Source organism: Hemiscyllium ocellatum, chromosome 19 (assembly GCF_020745735.1).
Source record: "Hemiscyllium ocellatum isolate sHemOce1 chromosome 19, sHemOce1.pat.X.cur, whole genome shotgun sequence".
NCBI lineage: Eukaryota > Metazoa > Chordata > Chondrichthyes > Orectolobiformes > Hemiscylliidae > Hemiscyllium > Hemiscyllium ocellatum.
In genome coordinates this window covers 70,314,986-70,341,323 of record NC_083419.1, presented here as the reverse complement: position 1 = coordinate 70,341,323, position 26,338 = coordinate 70,314,986, and the positions used below count along the sequence as shown (strand labels likewise).

General features: G+C 43.9%; 1 protein-coding gene across 2 annotated transcripts in view; it reads right to left on the bottom strand.

Annotated features, from left to right (window-relative positions):
- Positions 1–26,338, bottom strand: part of kdm5a (lysine demethylase 5A) — a 216,135-nt gene that overhangs the window by 170,913 nt on the left and 18,884 nt on the right. Inside the window, exons 2-3 of one of the 2 annotated variants that reach the window (XM_060840034.1) lie at positions 17,225–17,302; positions 1,281–1,403 (exon numbers count right to left, since the gene is read on the bottom strand). In XM_060840034.1, the coding sequence (XP_060696017.1) occupies positions 1,281–1,403; positions 17,225–17,302 (201 nt within the window). Of the gene's footprint in view, positions 1–1,280; positions 1,404–9,104; positions 9,159–17,224; positions 17,303–26,338 lie in introns of those variants that run through there. The other variant, XM_060840036.1, reaches the window with a different exon arrangement.

Genomic DNA, 26,338 nt, shown 5'->3' with positions numbered 1-26,338 from the left:
CTTACCTAATACTACGGGCAATTTAACATGGCCAATTCACCTGACCCGCACATCTTTGGACTGTGGGAGGAAACCGGAGCATCCGGAGGAAACCCACACAGACACGGGGAGAACGTGCGAACTCCACACAGTCAGTCGCCTGAGGTGGGAATTGAACCTGGGTCTCTGGCGTTGTGAGGCAGCAGTGCTAACCACTGTGCCACCGTGCCATCCAATGACTTGGATGATTGGATTTATACGGTAGTTAAATTTGCCAATGACACAAAAGATAGATAGAAAAAATAAGCTGTCAAATGAGTTTAAAAAATTAACAGATATAGATAGGTCAAGAAAGTAGGCAAACATTTGTCAGATGTTGTAAGTAGCAGCAAAGTAAGCCAGTCCTCTTTGACAGGGGGAATAGATAAACAGGACACAATGCAAATGAAGAGAGATTCAGAAAGGAGCACAGATCCCTTACATAGGGGCAGGAGCTGAAGTCATTGCAGGATATCCTGGAAGAACAGAACTACAGTCTCTCTCAGATTGCCAACGATGATTTGAAGATGACACGATCACTTTGGCAAAATGCTAAACAGGTGTCAGGAAACACAAGGTAACCAGACACACATCATTTTGACTTTGATTGGTCATAGAAACATTCAGCCCCTTGGGCCTGTTCTGCCATTCAATAAATCATCACTGATCTGTGGCCTAACTTCATGCACCACCCTTTGTCCATATCCCTTAATACCTTTGCTTAACAAAAAAGCTGTCGATATCAAATTTCTGGTTCAGAGTTGAGACAATGGCAGCAGAAATCAGACTTGACATTCAAAACATGGAGTTGCAGAGAAGAGGGATGCAGAATTGTGAAATGACACATTCAAAGACTCAAGAGCGTTGAGTAATGGAGTTGAGAGGTCATGTTGCACCTGTACAGGACATGGGTTAGGCTACTTTAGGCATATTGAATGCAATTCTCATCTCCCTGCTATAGGAAGGCTATTATGAAACTTGAAAGGGTTCAGAAAGAAAATGTATGAAATGAATCTAAACAAGTCAGAGCATGGTTTGTGGCCTGGTCTAAGATTCCATCCAGTGCCCAGTCAAGGCTTGGCAACAAAACAAGAAAACAGCAACCTAAAATTAAGATACCACAGAGCCAGGAGTGACATTCAGATAAATGCAAGGCACTTTGACAATAGATTATTGTATTTGACTTTTGCTCTTCTTGTTCTTAATGATCAGAAAGAGATCAATACATAGAACTGTTCCCACAAAAAAGCTGAAGATCTAACCTTACTGAGCGTGTATAAATCCAACATTTTTCTTTCCACATGTGGAATTTTCAATGTAGACCCCTGCAATTCCCAGAATTTCGCGATATGATCTAGAAAGTTCAACTTGACTCGTGTTTGTGCCTGAAAACATACAACACTTGTTCAGTTAGCAATGTTACTAAAATCTCTACAACTCATAATTCATTTCAGTGTCATATTAAGCCAAACAACACCTTCGCCAAAAAAAAAGTTCTGACATCTCAATGAAAAGACAAAACTGAAGTATTCAACAATTCGATCATTCCCTGTTAACACAGAGAAGATATGTAGTGGTAAGTCTGCTTATCAACTCTTGCTTTCAGCTCAAGTCCAAAGTTACCATGACATCCCTGCCTTCTCAGTCAAAACGTGTGGTGCTGGTAAAGCACAGCAAGTCAGGCAGCATCCAAAGAGCAGGAAAGTCGATGTTTCAAGCATAAGCTCTTCATGCAACCTTCTCAGACTTGCTTCTTGCCTGAAGTGACCCTCCCCAGGTTAAACTGTCCACAAGCGGTCTCTCTAAGAAAGCAGTCCTATGATCCTCTGGAACTACGGGGTCTTCACCTTTTCACAACAGCCTGTGGAGAGGGAGTATACACATCTCTCCCCACCAGTGCAAAGACTCTTATCACCAAGCATACACAATGCTTCCCATGGGAACATATATAAATTCGGTCAGTCATGGACCAAGGCTTATTATAAAAAAAAAAGGGGACTTGGAGGAAATCTGGGCTCCAGACATGAGGCACACAGGCCAATTGTTTTGATCAGGGCTGTTGTGAATTTAGGCTTCTGGTCTGAGTTGGCAGCTGGTTATTTTTGGGTGGAGAAGCGGGTTCCTGTGTATCTCAAGTTAATTCTTAACTTGTAAGCATTTCAGAAGCCATTGTGATTTCTTTTGGTAACAGCTTTTTAAACCTGACTTTAACGTGAACAGGATTTATGCATTACTGACAGACTTTTCTTATTTAGATTATTTTGTGATCCGGTATGGGGAATAATGGGACCTCAAAGTCTGAGCATATTCAGTGAACCAAGTCAATTCACAATGCATCTCAAGGTGCATTAGAAAGAAGTCAAACTTTGAAGACCATGACTAGATGCCGTTGCAAACAATATCATAATGATTGGGATAAGGACATTTCTTTGTTACTATTTGCTCCTAATGAGTCCCTGGGATTTAGTTTTAAATTTTGTTGCAGGATCCAAGGTGTTAATGCTGTTCCATATTTCTGCTGTAGAGGACAGACAAATGGGCATGCGAGCAGGACACGGTTAAAAGCGTCCCACATCCTGCAAGGACTCCATCCTTAACTTCACAGTTCCTTCACCTATGTCACATCTGTTCAGACGATGTCACCTTCCAAAATAATAATGCTGATATGGCTGGCCTCTTCCGTAACCGTGGATTCCCACCCACAGTGGAGGGAAGTTATGCGTGGAGTCAGAGAATGGGTGAAGTTCTTAATGAGCACTTTGCATCAATGTTCACCGATGAGAGGGAGATGCGGACGTTAAGATTAGGGATAAGTGTTTGACTAGTGGTGTTGTACAGGGATCCGAGTTAAGACCACTGTTGGTTGTGATACACATAAATGACCTGGAGAAAGATATAAGCGGTCTGACTAGCAAGCTTGCAGATACATTAAGATTGTTGGAGTAGCAGATAGTGAAGTGGACTGTCAGAAAATGCCACAAAATATAGATAGATTGGACAGCTGGGTAGAGAATTGGCAGAATGAATTCAATCGGGCAAATATGAGGTGAGACATTTTGGAAGATGTAATTCCAGAGTGAACTATACAGTAAGTCAAAAAGCCCGGGAAAAAATTGATGTACAGAGAGATCTGGGGGTTCAGGTCCACTGTTCCCTGAAGGTGGCAACTAAGGTCAATAGAGTGGCCAAGAAGTGTTTTCCTTCATCGGACGAGAGCTGGCAAGTCATGACAGTTGTATAGGACTTTGGTTCGGCTATATTTGGAATACCACATAGTGGTGGTTGCCACATTATCAAAAGGATGTGGACGCTTGAGAGGGTGCAGAGAAGGGTCACCAGGGTGTTGCCTGATATGGAGGGCACTAGCTATGAAGAGAGGTTGAGTAGGTTAGGATTATTCTCATTAGAAAGAGGGAGGCTGAGGGGGGACCTGTTTGAAGTGTACAAAATCATGAGCGGTATAGACAGTAAGAAGCTCCCAGAAGAGTTAGGATTAAAAGTAAATGCGTGAAATCTCCAGGAAGCAGCTGTCAGAAGTTCCTGTTTAATGGTTGAAGTCAACTATTTAAACCTACTGATGATGATAGAGGGATACGGATAGTATTTTGAGTGGTATTTTGGGTAGTGTACACAAGCTGCTTTGATTCTTTACAAGTTTTTTTAAAAAAAAAGGAGTGAATCTGTAAAGTCTAAGGACAATAGGAGTATACTTAAGAGGGACATCAGGAGGGCAAAACGGGAACATGAGATAGCTTTGGTAAATAAGGAGACTCCAAACAGATTGTACAAATGTAATAGGGGCCAAGGAGTAACTAGGGAAAGAATAAGACCCCTTAAAGACCAACAAGGATGTCTGTGTGTGGAATGCATGGGTGACTGGTGAAATATAAAATGAATATTTCACATCAGTATTTACAGACATGGATGCTACGAACCTTGGGGAAGTAAATAATGATGTCTTGAAAAGAGTTCTTCTTACAGGAGAGGAGGTACTCGAAGTCTTAAAACGCAAAGGTAGATAAATCCCCAAGACCTGATCAGGTGTATCCTAGAATTTTCTAGGAAGCTAGGAAAGGAATTACTGGGCCCCTTGCTGCGATATAAGGTGCTAGAAAGTTGGACGGTGGCCAATATGATGTTGTTGTTTAGAAAGTTTATAAGGAAAAGCCAGTGAGTTTTATGTCAGTACTAGGCAACTTATTGCAGGGGATTCTGAGTGACAAGATCTACATATATTTGAAAAGACAGGATTGTCAATATGGCTTTGTGCATGGGAAATCATGCCTCACTAACTTGAATTTTTTTTTAAAGACATGCCAAAGAAGATTGATGAAAGCAGAGTGGTAGACAACGTCTACACGGGTAGCACTGTAGCTCGTACTGCTGCATCACAGCACCAGAGATCCGGTTTCACATTCACTCTTGGGCAACTGCGTGGGGAATTTACACATTCTCCCTGCGTTTGTGGATTTCCTCTAGGTATGCCAGTTTCCACCCACAATCCAAAGACATGCAGGTCAGGTGTACTGGTCATGCTAAATTGTCCATAGAGTCCAGTGATCAAAGTTTGGGAGAAGATTTCTAGCTCGGGTGCTCGTTGTTGTGGTTCTGTTCGCCGAGCTGGGTGTGTTTGTTGCAAACGTTTCGTCCCCTTTCTAGGTGACATCCTCCATGCTTGGAAGCCTCCTGTGAAGTGCTTCTGTCATGTTTCCTTCGGCATTTATAGTGTCTTGTCTCTGCCACTTCCGGTTGTCAGTTGCTGTCCACTGCAGTGGCCGGTATATAGGGTCCAGGTCCATAAGTGCCATGCCTCTAGGAATGCCCTGGCTGTTCTAGAGGCATTCCTAGAGGCATGGCACTCATCCACTGATTCTAGGAATGCCTCTAGAACAGCCAGGGAATTCCTAGAGGCATGGCACTTATCGACCTGGACCCTATATACCGGCCACTGCAGTGGACAGCAACTGACAACCGGAAGCAGCAGAGACAAGCCACTATAAATGTCAAAGGAAACATGACAGAAGCGCTTCACAGGAGGCTCCCAAGCACGGAGGATGTCACCTAAAAAGGGGACGAAACGTTTGCAACAAACACTCCCAGCTCGGCGAACAGAACCACAACAGTCCAGTGATGTGCAGGGCTAGGTGGATTAGCATAGGTTAGGGTAGGTGGGGATGGGGATGCTCTTTGGAGAAGTGTGTGCACTCCATGGGATGGATGGCCTGTTTCCTCACTCTCGGGATTCTATGTTTCTGTATGCACTTCAACAAAACACGGTAGACTAGTAAGGAAGGTTAGATCATGTGGAATCCAGGGGAGCCAATCAATTGGGTACAAAATTGCTTGCTGGTTGGAGGCAAAAGTGGTGGAAGAGAGTTGTTGTTAAGTCTGGAGGCCTGTGACCACCCACAGTGTACTATGTCCACAGCTTTTCGTCATTTATCTTAATGCACTGGATGCGAATATTGGAGTCAGGTTTGCAGATTACATCAAAATTGTTGGTGTGGTGAACAGTGGGGGAGATGGAAAAAAAAAACACTGATTAGGAAGGCTCCCAATATGTTCTGCAAGTACATCAAGGGAAGAGAACATCAGGGAGAAGAGTAGGGCCTATTCGGGACCAAGGGAGAAATCTGTGCATACACCTGGAGGACACTGATTGAGTTTTAAAACGATTAGTTTTGCACCACCGCCGCTTGGGGAGAGGGAGAGAATGATGCAGGTGCAGAACCTGAAATAAAATTACTGTGAGGTTCTTCAGCAGATTGATAGAGAGAGCAAGGAGGAGTCAGAGTCAGAGATGTACAGCATGGAAACAGACCCTTCGGTCCAGGTTTAAAATCGGACAAATATCCAGGACTAGTTGAGTTGCATCCCAGGCTATTGTGGAAGGTGAGGAAAGAAAACACAGGGGCATTGACCCAAAGTATTAATTCCCCTCTGGCCACAAGCAAGAACGGGAGGACAAATCAGGGAATTGTAAATCAGTTAGTTTTATGTCAGTGGAAGGGAAACTATTGGAGAAAATTCTAAATAAGAAAATTAATCTCCATTTGGACAGGCATGCTTTGATCAGGGATTATCAACATGACTCTGCCAGAGTGAGATTATGCCTAACAACTCCAGTGGAATTTTTCAAAGAGGTGACGAAGTGTATAGATGAGGGTAGTCTAGTTAATGTTGTTCATATGGATTGCCTTTGACAAAGAACCACCAGGGGGACTGACAATGACACTTGGACTCAGTGGGAAAGTATAGCACTGGTTAAGTACAGCATGTCAGGCAACATCTGAGGAGCCCTTCATCATTCATGATGACCATCTCCTGCTCCTTCGGATGATGTCTGACCTGCTGTGCTTTTCCAGAACCACACTCCAACTCAAACCTCCAGCATCCGCAATTCTCACTTTCTCCAGTTACAAAGACTCAGATCCAGGGTAATGCAGCATATTGGATCCAACAACTGGAGGTGTGTATGCGTCAATCTAATTACAATATTTATGACAATGTTGAAGGTGTGGAAGAGATACATTTGCAAGTGACACAAAGATTAGCTGTTGGTGGTTGATGATGAGGAAGATGTTAGGTTACAGGATAATAATGGATTGATCAGATGGGAAAAATCAGTTGTACAAGAAATTTAATCTGGATAAACGTGAGGTGATGCACTTCAGAAAAAACAAGACAAGGACTCAATGAATGGCAGGACACTAGGAAACACAGGAGGAATCTTGGGGAGGGAATTCACAAATCCTTGTAGGAAGCAGCACAGGCAAAATAATGGTAGTTAAGGTGGCACACAAGTTACTTGCCTGTATCAGCTGTGATATAGATTATTAGAATGGGGAAATTACTCTAGAGCTATATAAAACTTTTGTTAGGCCACACTGGAGTAGTGTGTGCAGTTCTGATCACCTTGCAATCACCAGGATGTGACTGCACTGAAGAGAGCGAAGGGGATTCACTAGGATGTTGCCTGGGATGGAACATTTCAACTTTGGAGAGAGGATGGATAAGCTCGGGTTGTTTCCTTTCGAGCAAGAAAGATGGAGGGCGACCTGATTGACATGTATAAGATTATGAGGGGCATGGACATGGTGAATAGAAAGCAGCTGTTCCCTTGATGAAATATCAACAAGGGGGCTTAATTTTCATAGATGAATGGCAAGAGGTTTAGAAAGGATATGAGAAATCTGTAATGCACTGCCTGGGAGGATAGTAGAGGCAGAAATTTTAAAAGTACAAGAACTTGAAAAGTGGTAAGATTCAAGGTTATGGGCCGAGCACTGGAAAATGAGATTAGTGCAGATACGTCAGCGTAGCCCTGATGGGCCAAAGAGTCTCTTCAGTGGTGTACAATTCTATGGAAGTGGTATAGTGAAGGCTCACTGGTTTAGTCCCTGGGATGAGGGGGTCATCCTATCATGAGAAGTGAGTAAACTGGGTCAACATTTTCTGGAGTTGAGAACAGTGAGAAAGGTGATCTAATTGAAAAGGGTACAAAATTCTGAAGCAGCTTGATAATATTCAACACAAAAAAGGTTGCTTCTGCTAAGATGGAATGTGCAAAGCATATGCAGCATTTCAGCATACAAGACCAATCAATTTGGAATGGAGATTAAGAAGAATTACTTCATTGGAAAGTTGTGGATCTTGAGAATTATCTACTCTAGGGACGTGTGGTTCTTCCATTTTGAAGAAATTGAAGACACTGACAAATATGTTTGCTGTGTCATGGAATCTGAAGATCAGTCATGATCATACAATAAAAAGATGAAAAAGGTTCAACTGTCCAAATGATCTATTCTATTTCTCATGTTCTTGTATTAAAAGGCAGTCACAACATCCACATTCTGACAAATATAACAGAAAAGGCTAGGCAACTTAGCAAGACAGCCAGCATCTGTGGAGAAAAAAAAAAGAGTTAATGTTGAGTCCTATGACTCTTCTTTGCAAGAGTGATCCTCATGGAGAGGTGGCTGCCTCTACAGCTAAAAGCCATCTTCCAGAACTTGCTTTTGGCACCAGTGTTATCAAACTGCACTTGCTCAGTAATAACATACTCACTGCCACTAAACAACAGTTCCACTAGGCAGAAGTGGGTACTGCAGATGCTGGAGATTAGAATGGAGCTGGAAATGCACAGGTCAGGCAGCATCCAAGGAGCAGGAAAATTGACATTTCGGGCAAAAGCCCTTCAATCAGGGATGAGGCTGGAAGGCTCAGGGATAGAGAGATAAAGGAGGGGAGGGGCGGTGGGGCTGGGGAGAAGGTGGATGGAGGTGGGGTGATAGATCAGAGAGGAGGGTGGAGCGGATAGATGAGAAGGAAGATTGACACATGGGACAGGTCGCGAGGACAGTGCTGAGCTGGAAGGTTGGAACTGGGGTAAGGTTAGGTGAGGGGAACTGACAAAACTGGTGAAGTCCACATTGATGCAATGGGGTTGAAGATAATGCTGAGGCGGAAGATGAGGCGTTATTCCCCCAGGCACCAGGTGCAGAGAGTGTGGCAGTGGAGGACGCCTAGTACCTGCATGTCCTCTGCAGAGTGGGAGGGGGAGCTGAAATGTTTAGCCACGGGGTGGAGGGATTAATTGGTGAGGGTGTCCCAGAGATGTTCTCTGAAGTGCTCTGCGAGAAGGCGTCCAGTCTCCCCAATGTAGACGAGACTGCATCGGGAGCAATAGATACAATAAACGATATTTATGGAAGTGCAGGTGAAACTTTGATAGATGTGGAAGGCTATTTTGGGGGCCTTAGACAGTGGGGGGAGGTGTGGGCACTGGTTTTGCAAGTCCCGCAGTGGCAGGGCAAGGTGCCGGGAGGGGAAGGCAAGTTGCTGGAGTGCGTGGACTTGACCAGGCTCCACTAGGAGGGAACGGTTCCACTAGGCCACTCAGTGCCCGACATCATTAAAGCTTTGGTTCAAACATGGGCAAAAAAAAAGTTCAATTTCAGAAATACAGGGTGTGTGACATCTCTTGACACCAAGGCCATATTTGACTGAGCATAGAATTAAGGAGCCTGTGCAAAACTAGAATCAATGCAAGTCAGCAGGAATGCTTTTACTGGTTGGAATCATACCTAGGACTAGGATAATGATGGTTGGAGATCAGTCATCTCAGCTGGAGTACTCAGGGTATTTTTTTTTCTCATCTGCTTCATCCAATTAGCCTGTTCAGAGAAATCAATATACAGTACTGCAACATGTAGGTCTGGAACCCAGGTTGATACTAATGTTGCACCACAACAGCCTGGGGTCCTGAGCCAAACAAACAATCTTCAGCTGCTTCGATAATATTGCCTTCACCATAAAAAAGTTAGAAATCAAGGTTTGTGCGAAGATTTGTAGCTCGGGTGCTCGTTGTTGTGATTCTGTTCGCCGAGCTGGAAGTTTTTGTTGCAAACATTTCGCCCCCTGGCTAGGCAACATTATCAGTGCTTTGGAGCCTCCTGCGAAGCGCTTCTTTGATGTTTCTTCCGGTATTTATAGTGGTCTGTCCTTGCCGCTTCCGGGTGTCAGTTTCAGCTGTCTGCTGTAGTGGTTGGTATATTGGGTCCAGGTCGATGTGTTTGTTGATGGAGTTTGTGGATGAATGCCATGCCTCTAGGAATTCCCTGGCTGTTCTCTGTCTGGCTTGCCCTATGATAGTAGTGTTTTCCCAGTCGAATTCATGTTGCTTGTTGTCTGCGTGTGGGGCTACTAGGGATAGCTGGTCGTGTCGTTTCGTGGCTAGTTGATGTTCATGTATACGGATTGTTAGCTGTCTTCCTGTTTGTCCTATATAGTGTTTTGTGCAGTCCTTGCATGGTATTTTGTAAACTACATTAGTTTTGCTCATGTTGGGTATCGGGTCCTTTGTTCTAGTGAGTTGTTGTCTGAGCGTGGCTGTTGGTTTGTGTGCCGTTATGAGTCCTAAGGGTCGCAGTAGTCTGGCTGTCAGTTCTGAAACGCTCCTGATGTATGGTAGCGTGGCTAGTCCTTTTGGTTGTGGCATGTCCTCGTTCCGTGGTCTTTCTCTTAGGCATCTGTTGATAAAGTTGCGCGGGTATCCGTTTTTGGCGAATACCTTGTATAGGTGTTCCTCTTCCTCTTTTCGCAATTCTGGTGTACTGCAGTGTGTTGTGGCTCTTTTGAATAGTGTCCTGATGCAGCTTCGTTTGTGTGTGTTGGGGTGGTTACTTTCATAGTTTAAGACTTGGTCTGCGTGTGTTGGTTTCTTGTGTACCCTTGTGGTGAATTCTCCGTTCGGTGTTCTCTGTACTATCACGTCTAGGAATGGGAGTTGGCTATCCTTTTCTTCTTCTCTCGTGAATCGGATTCCTGTGAGTGTGGCGTTGATGATCTGGTGTGTATTTTCTATTTCCGTGTTTTTGATGATTACAAACATGTCATTGACATATCTGACCCAGAGTTTCTAGGATCCATTCCTAGACGTGATAGTACAGAGAACACCGAACGGAGAATTCACCACAAGGGTACACAGGAAACCAACACACGCAGACCAAGTCTTAAACTATGAAAGTAACCACCCCAACACACACAAACGAAGCTGCATCAGGACACTATTCAAAAGAGCCACAACACACTGCAGTACACCAGAATTGTGAAAAGAGGAAGAGGAACACCTATACAAGGTATTCGCCAAAAACGGATACCCGCGCAACTTTATCAACAGATGCCTAAGAGAAAGACCACGGAACGAGGACATGCCACAACCAAAAGGACTAGCCACGCTACCATACATCAGGAGCGTTTCAGAACTGACAGCCAGACTACTGCGACCCTTAGGACTCATAACGGCACACAAACCAACAGCCACGCTCAGACAACAACTCACTAGAACAAAGGACCCGATACCCAACATGAGCAAAACTAATGTAGTTTACAAAATACCATGCAAGGACTGCACAAAACACTATATAGGACAAACAGGAAGACAGCTAACAATCCGTATACATGAACATCAACTAGCCACGAAACAACACGACCAGCTATCCCTAGTAGCCACACACGCAGACAACAAGCAACATGAATTCGACTGGGAAAACACTACTATCATAGGGCAAGCCAGACAGAACAGCCAGGGAATTCCTAGAGGCATGGCATTCATCCACAAACTCCATCAACAAACACATCGACCTGGACCCAATACACCAACCACTACAGCAGACAGCTGAAACTGACACCCAGAAGCGGCAAGGACAGACCACTATAAATACCGGAAGAAACATCAAAAGAAGCACTTCGCAGGAGGCTCCAAAGCACTGATGATGTCGCCATGGGGACGAAACGTTTGCAACAAAAACTTCCAGCTCGGCGAACAGAACCACAAGGTTAGAAATAAAAAAATAACAAACAAAACAGCACAGGAACAGGCCCTTCAAGTCTTTGCTGCCATATTTTTGCCCTTCCATACTAAAACTGTCTTCACTTTACAGAATCCAAATCCCTTTATTCCCTTCCTATTCATGTATTCTTTCAGGTGCTTCTTGAATACTATTGGGTTTGGGTTTACTTCCACTACCTCCTCTGGTAATGTATTCCAGGCATTCACACCCCCCCTTTGTGAGAAACACTTACCTCACCTCTTTTAAACTCACCCCCCCACCCCCCTCTCCTTGTACCTTGAACCCATGTCCCCCAGTAATTGACTCCTTTACCCTGGGAAAAAGCCTCATACTTTCCACTTTATCCGTGACATGCATAATCTTTAAACTTCAGTTAGGTTGCCCCTCAACCTCCTACATTCCAGTGAAAACAAACCCAGTCCATCCAAACTCTTCATAGCTAAAATTCCCCATAACAGGCAATATCCTGGGAAACCATTTCAGTACCCTCTCCAAAGCATCCCCATCTTCTGATAGTGTGGTGACCAGAATTGTACGCAATAGTCCAAGTGCTCCCTGACTAAAGTCCTATAAAACTGCAGCATAACTTGTCTCTCCTATACTCAATACTCTATCCTTATTCCAATAAAGGCAAGCATATCATAAGCCTTTTTTTTTACTACCTTATCTACCTGCGTTGCCACCTTCGGTGATCTGGACACACCGATCCCTCTGTATATCAATACTCCTAAGGGTTCTGCCATTCACTGTATAATTTTCACCTGTACTTGACCTTCCAAAAATGCATCACCTCATATCTGTCCCGATTAAACTCCATCTGCTATTTTTCTGCCCAAGCCTCCAACTGCCTTATATCCTGCTGTATCCTGAGAATCTTCCACACTGTCCATAACACCACCAATCTTTGTATCATCCACAAACTTACTGATTGGACCAGCTACATTTTCCTCCTGAATCATTTATGTAGATCACGAACAGCAGAGATCGTAGCACTGAACCCTGTGGTGTGGAACACTATTAGTCACAACCCTCCATTCTGGAGAGCATCCTTCTGCTGCCACCCTCTGTCTCCTATAACTAAGCCAGTTGTATATCCATCTTGCCAGCTCACCCCTGATACCATGTGACTTCACCTTGTGTGTCAGTCTGCCATGAAACCTTGTCAAAGGTTTCACTAAAGTCCATGTAGCTGAAAATGTGTTGCTGGTTAAAGCGCAGCAGGTCAGGCAGCATCCAAGGAACAGGAAATTCGACATTTCGGGCAAAAGCTCTTCATCAGGAATGACGAAATTGTGTCCAGCAGGCTAAGATAAAAAGGTAGGGAGGGGGGACTTGGGGGAGAGGCGATGGAGATGTGATAGGTGGAAGGAGGTCAAGGTGAGGGTGATAGGCCGGAATGGGATGGGGGCGGAGAGGTCAGGAAGAAAATTGCAGGTTAGGAGGGCGGTGCTGAGTTCGAGGGAATCGACTGAGACAAGGTGGGGGGAGGGGAAATGAGGAAACTGGAGAAATCTGAGTTCATCCCTTGTGGTTGGAGGGTTCCCAGGCAGAAGATGAGGCGCTCTTCCTCCAACCATCGTGCTGTTATGTTCTGGCAATGGAGTCGTCCAAGGACCTGCATGTCCTTGGTGGAGTGGGAGGGAGAGTTAAAGTGTTGAGCCACAGGGTGGTTGGTCCGGTTGGTCCGGGCATCCCAGAGGTGTTCCCTGAAGCGTTCCGTCTCCCCAATATAGAGTAGGCCACATCGGGTGCAGCGGATGCAATAGATGGTGTGTGTGGAGGTGCAGGTGAATTTGTGGCAGATATGGAAGGATCCCTTGGGGCCCTGGAGAGAAGTGAGGGAGGTGGTGTGGGCGCAAATTTTGCATTTCTTGCGGTTGTAGGGGAAGGTGCCGGGAGTGGAGGTTGGGTTGGTGGGGGGTGTGGACCTGACGAGGGAGTGATGAAGGGAGTGGTCTTTGCGGAACGCTGATAGGGGAGGGGAGGGAAATATATCCCTGGTGGTGGGGTCCGTTTGGAGGTGGCGGAAATGACAGCGGATGATACGCTGTATATGGAGGTTGGTGGGGTGGTAGGTGAGAACCAGTGGGGTTCTGTCCTGGTGGTGGTTTGGGGGGCAGGGCTCAAGGGTGGAGGAGCGGGAAGTGGAGGAGATGTGGTGGAGGGCATCGTCGATCACGTCTGGGGGGAATTTGCGGTCTTTGAAGAAGGAGGCCACCTGGGCTGTGCGGTGTTGGAACTGGTCCTCCTGGGAGCAGATGCAGCAGAGACGAAGGAATTGGGAATATGGTATGGCGCTTTTACAGGGGGCAGGGTGGGAGGAGGTGTAGTCCAGGTAGCTGTGGGAGTCAGTCGGTTTATAGTAGATGTCTGTGTTGATTCGGTCGCCCGAGATAGAAATGGAAAGGTCTAGGAAGGGGAGGGAGGAGTCTGAGACAGTCCAGGTGAATTTGAGGTCGGGATGGAAGGTGTTGGTAAAGTGGATGAACTGTTCAACCTCCTCGTGGGAGCACGAGGCAGCGCCGGTACAGTCATCAATGCTTCCCTCCCCTACCCTATCAGCATTCCGCAAAGACCACTCCCTTCGTGACTCCCTCGTCAGGTCCACACCCCCCACCAACCCAATCTCCACTCCCATGTAGACAACATGAACCACATTTCCCTCAATCATCTTCATGACCTCCACAAAAAACTCATTCAAGTTAGTGAGACATGACTTCCCACACTCTGAACCATGCTGTCAATCGCTAATAAGCCGATTTGCTTTTAAATGCATATAGATCTTGTCCCGTTGAATCTCTCAATAATTTCCCTACCACCGACAGGAGACTCACAGGTCTGTAATTTCCAAGATTATCCCTGCTACCCTTAAACAATGAGACAATACTGGCTATTCTCCAGTCCTCTACGACCTCACCTGTAGGCAAACAGGATACAAAGATGTCTATCCATGCTCCAGCAATTTGTTTTCTCGACTCCTTCAATATTCTGGAATAGATCCCAATTCTTAAGAAGCACAACACCCTTCTTTTTAATTAGATCTTGGCTGAGAAACTCAATACTCCCTTCCCTGAGATCATCCTCCACCAAATCATTCTCTTGGATGAATAGTGGCACAAAGTATTCGTTTAGGACCTCACACAGATTCCCTTTGTCTGTGCACAGGCCAACCCTTTCCCTAGCTACCCTCTATATGTACAAAAAGCCTATTGAGATTCTCCCTAATCCAAATCACTTTCCTTATGTATTTCCTTATGTACTTCATCAGTTCCCATCCTCTTGACCTTACATATACTTCCTTTTTCTTTCTGACCAAGGTCATAACACCTCTGGTCATAAGAGGTTCATAACTAGCCATGCCTATCCTTTATTCGATCAAGAACATGCCATTCCTGAATTCTTATCTATTGCCATTTGAAATACTCCCTCAGATGTACAGCATGTAAACAGACCCTTCGGTCCAACCCGTCCATGCCGACCAGATATCCCAACCTAATCTAGTCCCACTTGCCAGCACCCAGCCCATATCCCTCTAAACCCTTCCTATTCATATACCCACCCAAATGCTTTTTAAATGTTGCAATTGTACCAGCCTCCACCACATCCTCTGGAAGATCATTCTGCACATGTCCGATTTACCTTCAAATAGCCACCTCCAATCAAAATTCTCCAGTTCCTGTCGATATTGTTGGAGTTTGCCTTCCCCCAATTTAACACCTTCACCCAAGGAATGCTGTTATCCCTATCCTTGAGTAACTTAACACTCTCAGTATTATAGTCACTGTTTCCAAAATGCTCCCCCACTGAAACCTCACTCACCTGGCCAGGTTCATTTCTCAAAACTAGGTCCAGTACAACCCTTTCCTTGGTGTCAAGAATGATAGCTGAATGGTCTTTATAAATTCTGCCCCATTCAAGCCCCAAGCACGTACTGAGTCCCAGTCAATATAGGGGAAGTTAAAATCACCTACAAGAGCAACCTGCTGATTTTATATCTTTCCAAAATCTGTCAACATATTCTCCCCTCTATCTACCACTTGCTGTTGACAGGCCTATAGTATACCTCCAGCATTGTGATTTCATCATTCCTGTTCCTGAGTTCTACCCATAATACCACCCTACACGAGTCCTGATGTTTCTTCCCTCAGTACAGCTGAGAGATACTCCTCTACCAGTAATGCAATTTCCCCCACCCCTTTTACTTCCCCGTCTATCACACCTGTAAGTGTCCAAATCTTGGGACATCCAGCTGCCACTCCTGTCCCTCTTTCAGCCAAGCTTCTGTAATTGCAATAATGTCATAGTTCCAAGTATTAACCAAAGCTCTAAGCTCATCTACCTTGCCTATTCCACTTCTTGCATTGAAACATGTACATTTCAGACAAATGCCCCTGCTCTTTACAGCAGCATTTCCCTGCCTGTTTTTGTTCTTAGTAATGTTGGTCTTTGTTTATACATCTCCCTCAATTTCTGCATCTACAATCCTACTCCTCTGGATCATGTTCCCTTGCCACACTAGTTTAAACCCTCCCCAACCATTCTACCAAGTATCCCCTTCCTTCTCCCCTAACTCTCCAAGGACATCAGTGCTGGTCCTGCCCAGGTGTAACCTGGCTAGTTTGTACAGGTCCCACTTCCCCCAGTGCCCAAAGTGAGGACACTTGCATAACACAGCACCATTCACGATTTCTCAGATACTGGAGACATCCATGTCCAAATACAGCATGGTGTACATGTCAGGAAAAGCAAATTCTCACTACAAAGATCAAAAGTTCTAAGAAATCTCTCAAAATTGTTGGCAGCTTGATACAATCAGTGGTATAGGTCAGTAAAGCACACAACTCAAGATACCCAACTTATTCTTCACCACTCCAAACTGCACTACCTAACTCCATTCACTCCTTCACTTTACTTCGCTACAACTCTATCGGAACCAAAGTTTTTCTACTTCTAACCCACTCACTCCACACATGAGCTCATTCCCATCAATCCCAACTTGAGCTGACAAGTGGCAAATAATGTTCACTCCATGCAAGTGCCAAGCATTGACCATTGTCAACAAAAGAAACTAATATCACAACAGGACATGCAATGGCATTAACATTTCTGAATTTCCCACTAACAACCAACTAGGAGATACCATTGACCATGAAGGGAAACTGAGTATATACATTTTGGATCAAATAGCAGGTCTAGTAATATTGCGACAAGTAACCAACCTCTTGACACCCCAAAGCCTGTCTGCAATTGAAATCAGGAGTGCGGGTGCGTAGAGTTACCAACAACACTCAAGAGGCTTGACATCAAAAATAAAACAACTCGCTTGACTGGCACACACCAAGAAATATTCATTGCTTCCATCATAGATACTCAGTGGTCATGCATCCCATCTACAAGATGCACTGCAGAAATTCACTAAGGCTGCTTAAATTAACTATCCTCTTCCCCCCTCTCATATCTCTCCACCATCTCCATTATATTAAAACCTCTTCCATCCTCATCTGTCATCCTGTGATGAAAACCCATATCCATCGTATGTTTGCTGCCCTGTATCCTCACCCAGCTACATACCCTAAAGCCATCACCTGCCCCCTCACCCACATTCACCAGAGTGTCATTGTGTGCATCCCTGCCCCTTTACGCATTCTCACCTCAATCACCTGCCTGGTCCTTTCTGTCTCTTTTCCCTCTGTTCAAGGCTTTGGTGAAAAGCAGACTAAAGCACTAATGCTCTTTTCTGTCTCCACAGATGTTGCCTGATCTGCTGAGTATTCACAGCATCTGCAAAACTTTGCTTTTGCCACACAAAAACTGCTCCAAGTTCATCAGGCACAAGGCAATTCAACTCTCACCTCAAGCTCATTGAGTCGCTGTATTCTTGGTGTAAAGTGAAAGTTCTTCACTTCACAGGCAAATGGTGGCTGCCAGTCCTGAAAAAGAAGAGGAAATTGAAAGCTTCCATCTTAAGAAAGATCTGCAATAAATGAACGAAAAGCAGGACCGGGACAGTCAGTCGCTTGTCTGTGCTCTTCCTTTCAATCGATCATGGCTGATCAGACTATTTCAAATCTGCATTCCCATCGATACTACTGTTGTGCCATTTTTCTCTCCCCATATCAGTCGAAGCAAAACACTCAGTGTAGTCTTACCTCCTCCATCTTTATTCCAGGTCCTGGAGGCAGAGAGAACGATCGCCCATGCGCACAGGGACAGGAGTTCTCAGTCTTCTCTCGAACAGCAGTTTCTTAATGAATTATATAGTAACTTACAGGGATGAGCATCCAGATAAGGCAACGTACATATTGGTTGGTGACTGTTACAGTGAGTGTCAATAGTAAAGATTAAGCGATCTGCTGTTACACAATGAATGTTCTTAACCTTATTAACTGGCTTTACTTAATGAATGCTTTTTCACCTTGTTAACCCACCACTCTTGCCTCCAGTACCTCACTAAATACTTATCTGATCCGAGTCATGCGAGTTGAACCTTTTGTTTCACAAAACTTAAAACTTAACCCATTCGCTATCTGTGCATACCCTAAACACTTTCACAATACTTAGTGATCTTTCACCACTCCTTACTTTGCAATAATCTACCAACCTGATTCTGCTTCAGCCACCTTTCAATAAAGAGTTCCAATGGCACACAACCCTCCAAAAAAACTCAGTCTTGTCTCTTTTTAAATGGGTGATCATTTATTTCAAAATAGCGATCCCGAGTTCTAGATTCTCCCATATGAGAACCGTTTTCGCCATAGGATCTCATGTTTCAATCAAGTCATCTCTTACTCCTTCAAACTCCAGTGATAAAAGAACGAGCAATTTTCAGATTTTTCTCCATAGACAATGCCCTCATTCCAGGTAACAGCCTGGTAAATTTTTTGAGCTGTTTGCAATGCATTTACATCTTTCCTTAAGTAGGTAAACCAATACTATACACAAATACTTCAGATGCAGTCTCAGCAGTGCCCTCCCAACCAGTTGAGGTTATCACAAATGTGTCTCCTCTTCAACCTCTACCCTAGCTGGAGGCGTGGGTGACCACTACCAGTTATCTCTCCAAAAGGAGAGTCTTCCCATGGTCTGGAATGACTGATGTGACTTTACCCTTGTATTTGCAATTTGCAATTTGCCCTGGCACAATTTTTCTTAAAGCAGAGGTCATTGCTGGACTGTGCTGAATAATACTCTCATAAGTGAACGGAGATCAATTCAATTCACGTAGTTTCCATATACATGCCCCAAATTAAGATTTATGATTCTACTGCTTAAGCCTCAGACATAGTTCAGTACCAACCCACCCTCCCCATCAGTCTAGCTTCTTTTCACAATGTTATAGAACATAGAAAAATACAGCGCAGTACAGGCCCTTTGGCCCTCGACACTGCGCCAACTTACCTAACCTATACTAGCCCAATAACATCCATACGCTTATCCAATGCCCGCTTAAATGACCATAAAGAGGGAGAGTCCATCACTGCTACTGGCAGGGCATTCCATGAACTCACAACCCGCTGAGTAAAGAATCTACCCCTAACATCTGTCCTATATCTACTACCCCTTAATTTAAAGCGGTGTCCCCTAGTAACAGCTGACTCCATTAGCGGAAAAAGGTTCTCACTGTCAACCCTATCTAAACCCCTAATCATCTTGTACACCTCTATCAAATCTCCCCTAAACCTTCTTTTCTCCAATGAGAACAGCCCCAAGTGCCTCAGCCTTTCCTCATACGATCTTCCTACCACGCCAGGCAACATCCTGGTAAACCTCCTCTGCACTCGTTCCAATGCCTCCACATCCTTCCTATAGTATGGCGACCAAAACTGCACACAATACTCCAGATGAGGCCGCACCAGAGTCTTATACAACTGCAACATGATCGCAGGACTCCGGAACTCAATTCCTCTACCAATAAAGCCCAGTACACCATTATGCCTTCTTCACAGCACTATTTACCTGGGTGGCAACTTTCAGAGATCTGTGTACATGGACACCAAGATCCCTCTGCTCATCCACACTACCAAGTAGCCTACCATTAGCCCAGTAATCCATCTTCTTGTTACTCCTACCAAAGTGAATGACTTCACACTTAGCTACATTGAACTCCATTTGCCATCTTTCTGCCCAGCTCTGCAGCTTATCTATATCCCGCTGTAACCTGTCACATCCTTCTTCGCTGTCCACAACTCCACCGACTTCCGTGTCATCCGCAAACTTGCTCACCCAGCCTTCAAGCCCCTCCTCTAGGTCATTTATAAAAATGACCAACAGCAATGGTCCCAAAACAGATCCTTGTGGAACACCACTAGTAACTGCGCTCCAAGATGAACCTATACCATCAACTACTACCCTGTCTCCTTCCAGCCAGCCAATTCCTAATCCAAACCTCTAATGCACCCTCAATGCCATATTTCCACAGTTTTTGCATTAGCCTACCATGGGGTACCTTATCGAACGCCTTGCTAAAACCCATATACACCACATCTACTGCTTTACCCTCGTCCACTTCCTTGGTCACCTTCGCGAAGAACTCAATAAGGTTTGTGAGGCACGAACTGCCCTTCACAAAACCATGCTGACTATCCTTGATCACATTATTCCTATCCAGATGTTCATAAATCCTATCCCTTACAATTCTCTAAGACTTTGCCCACAACAGAAGTGGCCTATAGTTACTAGGGCTATCCCTACTCCTCTTCTTGAACAAGGGGACCACATTCGCTATCCTCCAGTCTTCTGGCACTATTCCCGTAGACAACGACGACATAAAAATCAAGGCCAATGGCTCTGCTATCTCCTCCCTAGCTTCCCAGAGGATCCTAGGATAAATGCCATCAGGCCCAGGGGACTTATCTATTTTCATCCTTTCCAGTATTCCCCAGACCTCTTCCCTACATACCTCAAGGCCATCCATTCTAATCACTTGTGACTCAATATTCACATCAGCAATAGTGTCCTGTTCCTGAGTGAATACTGACGAAAAGTATTGATTTAGTGTCTCTCCAATCTCCTCCGCCTCCACGCACAACTTCCCACTACTATCCTTGACTGGACCGATACCTACCCTAGTCATCCTTTTATTCCTGACATACTTATAGAAAGCCTTTGGGTTTTCTCTAATCCTACCAACTAAGGACTTTTCATGTCCCCTTCTCGCTGCTCTTAGCTCTCTTTAGATCCTTCCTGGCTACCTTATAACTCTCAATCTCTAATCTCTTAGAGAATGTGCATGAGATCAATAAATCATCTTTTCTTACACTCAAGCTTGTAGATCATTCAGGCTGGAAAAGGACTGCAACAACATACATTAATGAACTTGCACAATGATCATGAAATTGGTACAAAGGGCCACAGATATCCATAAGCAAGGTATACACAAATTAATTCAAGGAAGGTGATGTTCAAGCAGTGATGCTCACCACTGACCATCAAACAATCTTAGACCCTGTAAAGCACTGAAGCATTATCCATGATTAATCCCAGATTGCATTGCTGCCAATCCCTGTGGCACAGTGGTAATGTCATTGGGCTTACAATCACAACCGAGAACAACATACAAAGTTAAAAATCACACCACACCAGGTTATAGCCCAACAAGTTTAATTGGAAGCACACTAGCTTTCGGAGCAACGCTCCTTCATGTGATTCATCAGACAATCACCTGACGGAGAGCCGCTCCGAAAGCTAGTGTGCTTCCGATTAAACCTGTTGGACTATAACCTGCTGTGTGATTTTTAATTTTGTACACCCCAGTCCAACACCGGCATCTCCAAATCAGGAGAAAAATGGAATTCAAACCTGCATCCGAAGTACATCACTGGCAGATAATGTCATAATTGAAATAAAAACATGAATTAAAAGCTTGCCTGGCAGTTTAACCATTCTTGACTGTGGTAAAAATCTGCTGACATTCTATTGGAAAAAACCAATCTACCATTTCATCTAATCTGGCCTGAACTGAATCCATGTTATTGTAGCCACCTCATGAAATGGCCCAAGAAGCTATTCTGATGTACCAAAACGATATGACATCTTACAAAATAAATAAAACCAGATTAAACACTAAACATCAACCAAAGCACTGGATATGACACGGCTAAACAGCCTTGTTGACAAAGTTCTCCTTACCAACATCTGGGAGCTTCTGCCAGAATTGTGAAAGCTGCACCATAGACTAATTAACAACTGTTTCATACTCATGTAATCATAGAATCATCCCTTACAGAAAATGCTCTTTTGCTTATTTCTCACAGAAATCTATAAAGTTCTGACAGAACAGGGCTGGAAGGATGTTCCTGATGGTGGGGAGTTCAGAATCAGGTGCCATCATTTAAGGATGACTGAACTATTTAGGACTCAAAAGAGGAATTTCTTCACAAGAGAGAGAGAGGAACAAGGCTGTGGAATTCACTGCGCCATAAAGTGGTTGAGGCAAAAACACTGTTAGTTTTCAAGAAAGTCACAGATATTGGTTGCTGGCTGAGGATTAGGGTACTGAGCACGATAATCAACCATGATCAAATTGAATCGCATAGTAGACTGCTGCCTAGCTACTGTATTTCAGAAACAGGAAAGGAGAGGAGAGGTTACCCTGTTGGAAGTTTTTAAATAGGCCTTCAAATAGTTCGAGAAATGTCGAGGAAAGGATTGCAAAGGTAATTCTGGATAGGAGTAAGAGGAACAGGGTAGTTGTTATGGGGGACTTTAACTTTCCAAATATTGACTGGAAATACTGTAGTTCAAATACTTCAAATACTTTTTGTCCAGTGTGTGCAGGAGGGTTTCCTGACAGTATATCGACGAGCTAACAAGGGGCGACACCACGTTGGATTTGGTACTGGGTAATGAACCTGGTCAGGTGTTAGTTTGGAGATAGGTGAGCACTTTGGTGATAGTGACCATAATTCAATTATGTTTACTGTAGCGACCGAAAGGGACATACCTCAGGGCAAGAGTTATTGCTGGAGGAAAAGGCAATTATGATGCAATTAGGCAAGACATGGTTAGGAACATGGGACCGAGATATCATAGCAATTATGGAAACATGGCTCAGGGACGGGCAGGACTGGCAGCTGAATGTTCCAGGATACAAATGCTACAGGAAGGATAGAAAGGGAGGAGGGGGGAGTGGCATTTTTGATAAGGGATAGCATTACAGCTGTGCTGAGGGAGCATAATCCCAGAAATAGATCCAGGGATCTATAGATTAGGTGCATTAGTCAGGGGTAAATGTAGAGTGATAGGGTAGGGGAATGGGTCCGGGTTGGTTGCTCTTCGGATGGTCAGTGTGGATTTGTTGGGCTGAACAGCCTGTTTCCATACTGTAGGGATTCTGTAGAAAACGTTAAAGCTTTCTATAGGCATATCTATAAGAAAGGATTAAGAGAAAGATTAGGGCCAATCAAGGATAGTAGTGGGAAGTTGTGCATGGAATCAGAGGAGATAGGGGAAGTGCTAGAAGAATACTTTGTCAGTATTTACACTGGCAAAAAAGACAATGTTGTCGAGCAGAAGACTGAGATCCAGGCTACTGGAGTAGACAGGACTGACATTCGCAAGGAAGGGGTATGAGCAGTTCAGGAAATGGTAAAAATAGATAAGATCCCTGAGCCAGATGGGATTTATCTAGGAATTCCAGGAAAGCCAGGGAGGAGACTGCACAGCCTTTGGCTTTGATCTTTATGATGTCAATGTCTACAGGAATAGCGCTAGAAGACTATTGCTCGAGAATAGAAAAGGTTGTCCCCTTGTTCAGGAAAGGGAGTAGAGACAACCTTGATAATTATAGACCAGTGAGCCTTATTTTGGTTGTGGGTAAAGCGTTGGAAAAGGTTATAAGAGATAGGACTTATAATCATCTAGAAAGGAATACGTTGATTAGGGATAGTCAACACTTTTGTGAGGATAGGTTGTGCCTCACAAACCTTACTGAGTTCTTTGAGGTGGTGACCAAACAAGGTGGATGAGTATAAAGCAGTTTATGTGGTGTATATGGATTTCAGTAAGGCATTTGATAAGGTTCCCCTCAGTAGGCTATTGCACAAAATACAGAGGAATGGGATTGAGGGTTATTTAGCAGTTTGGTTCAGAGGTTGGCTTGCTGAAAGAAGACAGAGGGTGATGGTTGTTAGGAAAGACTCAACCTGGAGTTCAGTTACTAGTGGTGTACTACAAGGATCTGTTTTGGGGCCACTGCTATTTGTCATTTTTATAAATGACCTGGATAAAGGTGTAGAAGGATGGGTTAGTAAATTTGCCTATGACACTAAGGTCGGTGGAGTTACGGATAGTGCCAAAAGGATATTGCAGATTACAGAAGGACATAGATAATCTGCAGAGCTGGGCTGAGAGGTGGCAAGTGGAGTTTAATGCAGAAAAGTGAAAGGTGATTCACTTTGGAAAGAGCAACAGAAATAAAGAGTACTGGGCTAATGGAAAGGATCTTGGTAATCAGGATAAGCAGAGGGATCAGTGTCCACGTATATAGATCCCTGAAAGTTGCCATCCAGGCTGATAGGGTTGTTGAGAGATTGAGTTTCGGAGCTATGTGGTCATGCTGCAGCTGTACAAAACTCTGGTGCAGCCACATTCAGAGTGCTGCATACAGTTCTGGTCACCGCACTATCGTGAAGACGTGGAAGCTTTGGAAGGGGTGCAGAGAAGATTTACTAGGATGTTGCCTGGTATGGAGGGAAAGTCGTATGAGGAAGGGCTGAGGGACTTGATGCTGCTTGGAGAAGGAAATTGAAAGGTGACATAAGAGAATCAGAAAGTTAGTTGGGCTGGACAGTGACAGCCTTTTCTTTGGATGGTGATGGCTAGATGGGGGACAGAGTTTTAAATTGAGCGGTGATGGATATAGGACAGATATCAGAGGTAGTTTCTTTACTCAATGGTATGGGCATGGAACTCACTGCCTGCAACAGTAGTAGACTTGCCAACTTTAAGGGCATTTAAATGGTCATTGGATAAACATATGGGTAAAAATGGAATAGTGTAGGATCGATGGGCTTCAGATTGGCACAACATTGAGAGCTGAATGAACTGTACGGCGCTGGAATGTTCTAAGTACAAAATTAGGAGCAGGAGTAGACCATCTGATCTATGAAGCCTGCTCCACAATTCAAGATCATGGTTTATCCTTTCATGGTCTCAGCTCCATTTACCCACCCACTCATCATAACGCTTAATTTCTTTACTGTTCAAAACTCTAATGTCTGCCTTAAAAACATGCAATGAGGTAGTTACAATTGGTTCACTGGGCAGGGAACTCCACAGATTCACAACCCTCAAGTTCCTCCTCAACCCAGACCATAACTTTGCAATTTGTTTAAGTGTACAGTGAAAATTACCCGAAATTAGCTAGGTTGACTACCAGGTTTTAAAAACAGAAAAGATTAATTCACAAAGTTACACAATGAAACACAAAGAACCGAATAAAGAAACCCGACAGAACTCAGTCTATCCAAACCAGAGACTTAATTATGCAGTTCCGAATATACACAAAAATCCCAATTAGCAAACCACCGTAAAAAAAAACTGTAAAAATGGAACAAATGCTTATAGGTTGAAGTTAGAAGGGCAGAAGGAGAAAGAGAGCCCATTTCCACACAGCTTACTGTTAAACTCCTAACTAGTTCTGGACTAAACTGTTCAGCTAGAGAGCTGACCACTCCCTTTTCATTATACAGGTCACTTCTAAAACATGACCACTTTGGCCTGAAGTTTCATTTGTTTACATATAAACAAAAAGGCCCCTCAATACCCTTTAATCTCTTTATCAAAAAAGAGTCTAATCAGAACCGGGAGCTGTTTATGACCCTTCTGAAAAAACAAAGACACCGTATCCATGAGAAAAGGAACAGATTTTAGAAAAATTGACCAGCTTTGTGACACAGAAGATCTGAAAGTTTCCTAAAGGATAGTTTGTGAGTGGGCAAAGGCATGGAAGATTAAGGACGATGTTGGTGGATGTGATGTCATCTATTTTGTTAGGAATATCAGTAAAAAAAGACGATTACTTGAATGTTAAAAAAATTGCAGCAAGGTGCGGTACAGGGGACCTGGGTGCCCTTGTGCATGAATCACAGAAGGTTGGTCTGCAGGTACAATAATTATGAAGGCAAATGGAATTTTGTCCTTCATTGTTAAAGGGAAGGAGTTTAAAAGATTACATTGTAGATGTATAGAGTGCTGGTGAGACCACACCTGGAGTACTGCATACAGTTTTAGCCTCTTTATTTGAGAGAGGATGTACTGGCACTAGAGAGTGGCAGAAGTGATTCACTAGGTTGATCCTGGAGTTGAGAGCATTGGCTTATGAGGAAAGACGGAATAGACTGGGATTATATTCATTGGGATTTAGTAGAATGGGGTTTATTTTACAGAAACATAAAATTGTGAAAGAAGATAGAAGCAGGGATGTTGTTTCCACTGGCAAGTGAAACTGGAACAAGGGGGTACAGCATCAAAATTAGAGATAGCAGGTTTCCGACCGAATTGAGGAGAAAGTTTTCACCTAAAGAGTTGTGAATCTGTGGAATATCCTCCCTCGTAGATAATTCCTTTACTGTTCAAAAAAATTAAGCGTTATCATGAGACAATTAAGTGATGCAGAAGTCACGAAAAGATCAAGAAACACTGATTCATCAAGTGATTTTTTTCCCTGCCATGAGGAAGTGATTGTCATGATTTACCATGTCTATACCTCAAATTTTGTACAGATTATCCCTCAGCTTCTACTGCTCCAAGAAAAACAAAAATCAATCTCCACTACACCCTCTCATCCCTTCCCATAATGTGGCTATCATTTCATCTCTGGCCTGAAGTGGTTAGAATGCTTTCTTGCTCCTATATTCTACACGCTGGCAAAAAAAAAAGGCAAGCTAGAGCCACTCAGGAGTGTCTAAATTAGTGTGGAAGGGGGATGAAAAAAAAATAAGAGTTGGTCAGTACATGGATTCATG